Consider the following 2,426-nt stretch of genomic DNA (forward strand, 5'->3'; position numbering starts at 1 on the left):
TCAACCCCCCCCCCCCAGCAGGCAGCAGTGCCTGCCCCTCTGCATGGGGACGGGGTGGTCCCCATCCATCTGTGCCCCCCCCCATCCTGGCTGCCCATCACCCTCCTGCTGCCCCCGGGACTGGGGGTCACGGGGGTCCCCCCACCCCTCAGGAGCCACGGAGCCATTGCACGAGGGGGGGCAGAGGGATGCGGGGCCGGGTCCCACCATCGTGGGAGAACGACCGATTGCTGCCCCCAGGGGTGGGAACCCCCCCACCCTGCCCCCCACCCCCCATCCCCGTCCCTGTCCCAGGCCCCCCATCATGGCCGACGGCGTGGGCACCGGCGTCACGCTGAGCGCCCACGGGGGCAGCGGCGCCTTTTGGCACGGTGCCGGCGCTACCGCCTGAACCCACGGGACGGGGACCCCACGGCCTCGCCCTGCGTCCCCATCCCGCTCCCCGTCCCCGTCCCCCTCCCCATCCCAGTCCCTCTTCCGTCCTCGTCCCCGTCCTTGTCCCCATCCCTGCTCCTGTCCCCGTCCCCGTCCCCGTCCCCTCCCCGTCCCCCGGCGGCGGCGCCCACCTCTCCCTGGCGGCTCAGCCGTCAGCCCCCCTTCAGGTGCTGCGTTTTGGGCGGTTTGCTTCGAGCAGCGCCGCTTCCTGTGCTGCTTCCCCTTCCCGCTGCGGTCAGCGGCTCCCACGGCGGCAGCAGGGCCCCCGGCCAGGCTGGGGTCGTGGGGAGGGCAGGGGCACGGCGAGGGTGGGGGGCACGGCGAGGGCGGGGGGCACGGCGCGTGCTGCCCCCAGCCCCAAGTCACTGCCGCCCGTGGCTCCGTGTGCAGCCCCTGTCCCCTGGCACAGCTGGGGGGGGGGGGCTGGGGGACTTTTTGGGGGGCTGGGGGGGCCGTGGGGCGCATGCACCGCTGTGCACCCCCACGTGTGCACGGCGCCCCGGCAGTGCCTTGCACGCCCAAAGTCAACGTCACCGCGGTCCTGGCCAAACCCTGCGTGCCCCAGGGGACCCACGGGGCTGAGGCGAGGCCCCAGGCGAGGCCATGGCCATGGGGACAGGGAACGCTGGAGGAGCAGGGGGGCACCTTGTCCCCGGGGGGGGGCCCGCCCGCCCCCGGCGGGGGGGCGCGGGCCCGGCGCGCCCCCGGGGCCGGGGGGGGGGGGGCGGGGGGGGGGGGGGGGGGGGCCCCTGTCCCCCCCCCCCCCCCCCCCCCCCCCGTGCCATCGTGCCACAGGTGTCCCAGGCACCCGTTCCCACCGGTGCCACCCCGGCTCTCACGTCCATGTCAGAGCCGCCCAGCAGAAGTGAAAGCGAAAGGACAGCAGCCTCCAGGCACGAGCTGCTCCCCCCGGCATGGCTGCTGCTCCTCTGCCGGCACCCGGCCTGCGCTGCTGCCCCCGGCACCGCTGCCCCCGGCACCGCTGCCCCCGGCACCGCTGCCCCCGGCACCGCTGCCTGCGCCCCGCCTGCACCCCCCACGGTGCCCCCAGCCGACTGCCTGGGCCGTGGCACCCTGCAGGAGCCATCCGGGGGCACCCCCCCGAGTCATGCACACCGTGGGGGGCATTCACACCCCCATAGCCGTGGGCCAGCAGTGCCCAGACATGTGTGTGCCCAAGGCCACGGACATCGCCTTGCACGCCTTGCGCACCCTTTGCTGTGTGAGCTGGCACAAAGGCGGGGGGCATTGCACGTCTGAGCCCCCCCAGAGGTGGCCGGGGGCTGAATGCCCCCAGGCTGTGACGGTGCCACCAGTGGGGCCAGCGGAGGGTGAGCGTGCCGGTGCCACGTTATCATTCTATCGCTGCCACGCCAGTGCCCAGTGAGTTGGGGTTGTCTTTAATGCCTGGGGGGGGCTCAGCTGAGGAAGAGCGGCTTCCCGTCCTCGCGCGCCAGCTCCTGCAGGCACTCCAGCAGCACCAGCGCGTCCGCCCGCACCTCCGGCGGCACCGTCTCGGCCACCACCTGGCGCAGGAGGCTGGGGCTGGGGGTGGCGTGGGCGTCGGAGCCGTCCGCCTCGGGCAGCTCCCGCAGGATGCCGAAGGTGTTGACCAGGGACTCGGCCAGCGCCGGGTGCACCTCGGGGTTGTAGCCCAGCGCCTTCAGGCGCGACATGAGGGTGACGTAGCGCCGCGCCATGGCGGCACAGTACTGCTCGTCAAAGACACCTGAGGAGTCGCTGAATATGGACTGCGGGGGGAGAGGTGGGGAGGGTCAGCACGCGTGGGGCTGGGACACTGAGCGCCATGGGGCAGCATGGAGACCACCCCTTCCTATTCCATCCCATCCCATCCCCATCCACATCCCCATCCCATCCCCATCCCATCCCCATCCCATCCCCATCCCCATCCCCATCCCATCCCCATCCCCATCCCATCCCCATCCCATCCCCATCCCATCCCCATCCCCATCCCCATCCCCATCCCCATC

At 73.4% G+C, this 2,426-nt stretch overlaps 1 protein-coding gene across 1 annotated transcript; it reads right to left on the reverse strand.

The window, feature by feature from the left end:
• Positions 1–1,730: 1,730 nt before the first annotated feature.
• On the reverse strand, positions 1,731–2,337 carry LOC118159923 (speriolin-like protein). Its single transcript, XM_035314457.1, has one exon. It carries the CDS (start codon positions 2,133–2,135, stop codon positions 1,854–1,856), a length of 282 nt encoding a protein of 93 aa, XP_035170348.1. The 5' UTR covers positions 2,136–2,337; the 3' UTR covers positions 1,731–1,853.
• Between the last annotated feature and the right edge of the window lie 89 nt (positions 2,338–2,426).

Source organism: Oxyura jamaicensis, unplaced genomic scaffold (genome assembly GCF_011077185.1).
Source record: "Oxyura jamaicensis isolate SHBP4307 breed ruddy duck unplaced genomic scaffold, BPBGC_Ojam_1.0 oxyUn_random_OJ72672, whole genome shotgun sequence".
Lineage (NCBI taxonomy): Eukaryota > Metazoa > Chordata > Aves > Anseriformes > Anatidae > Oxyura > Oxyura jamaicensis.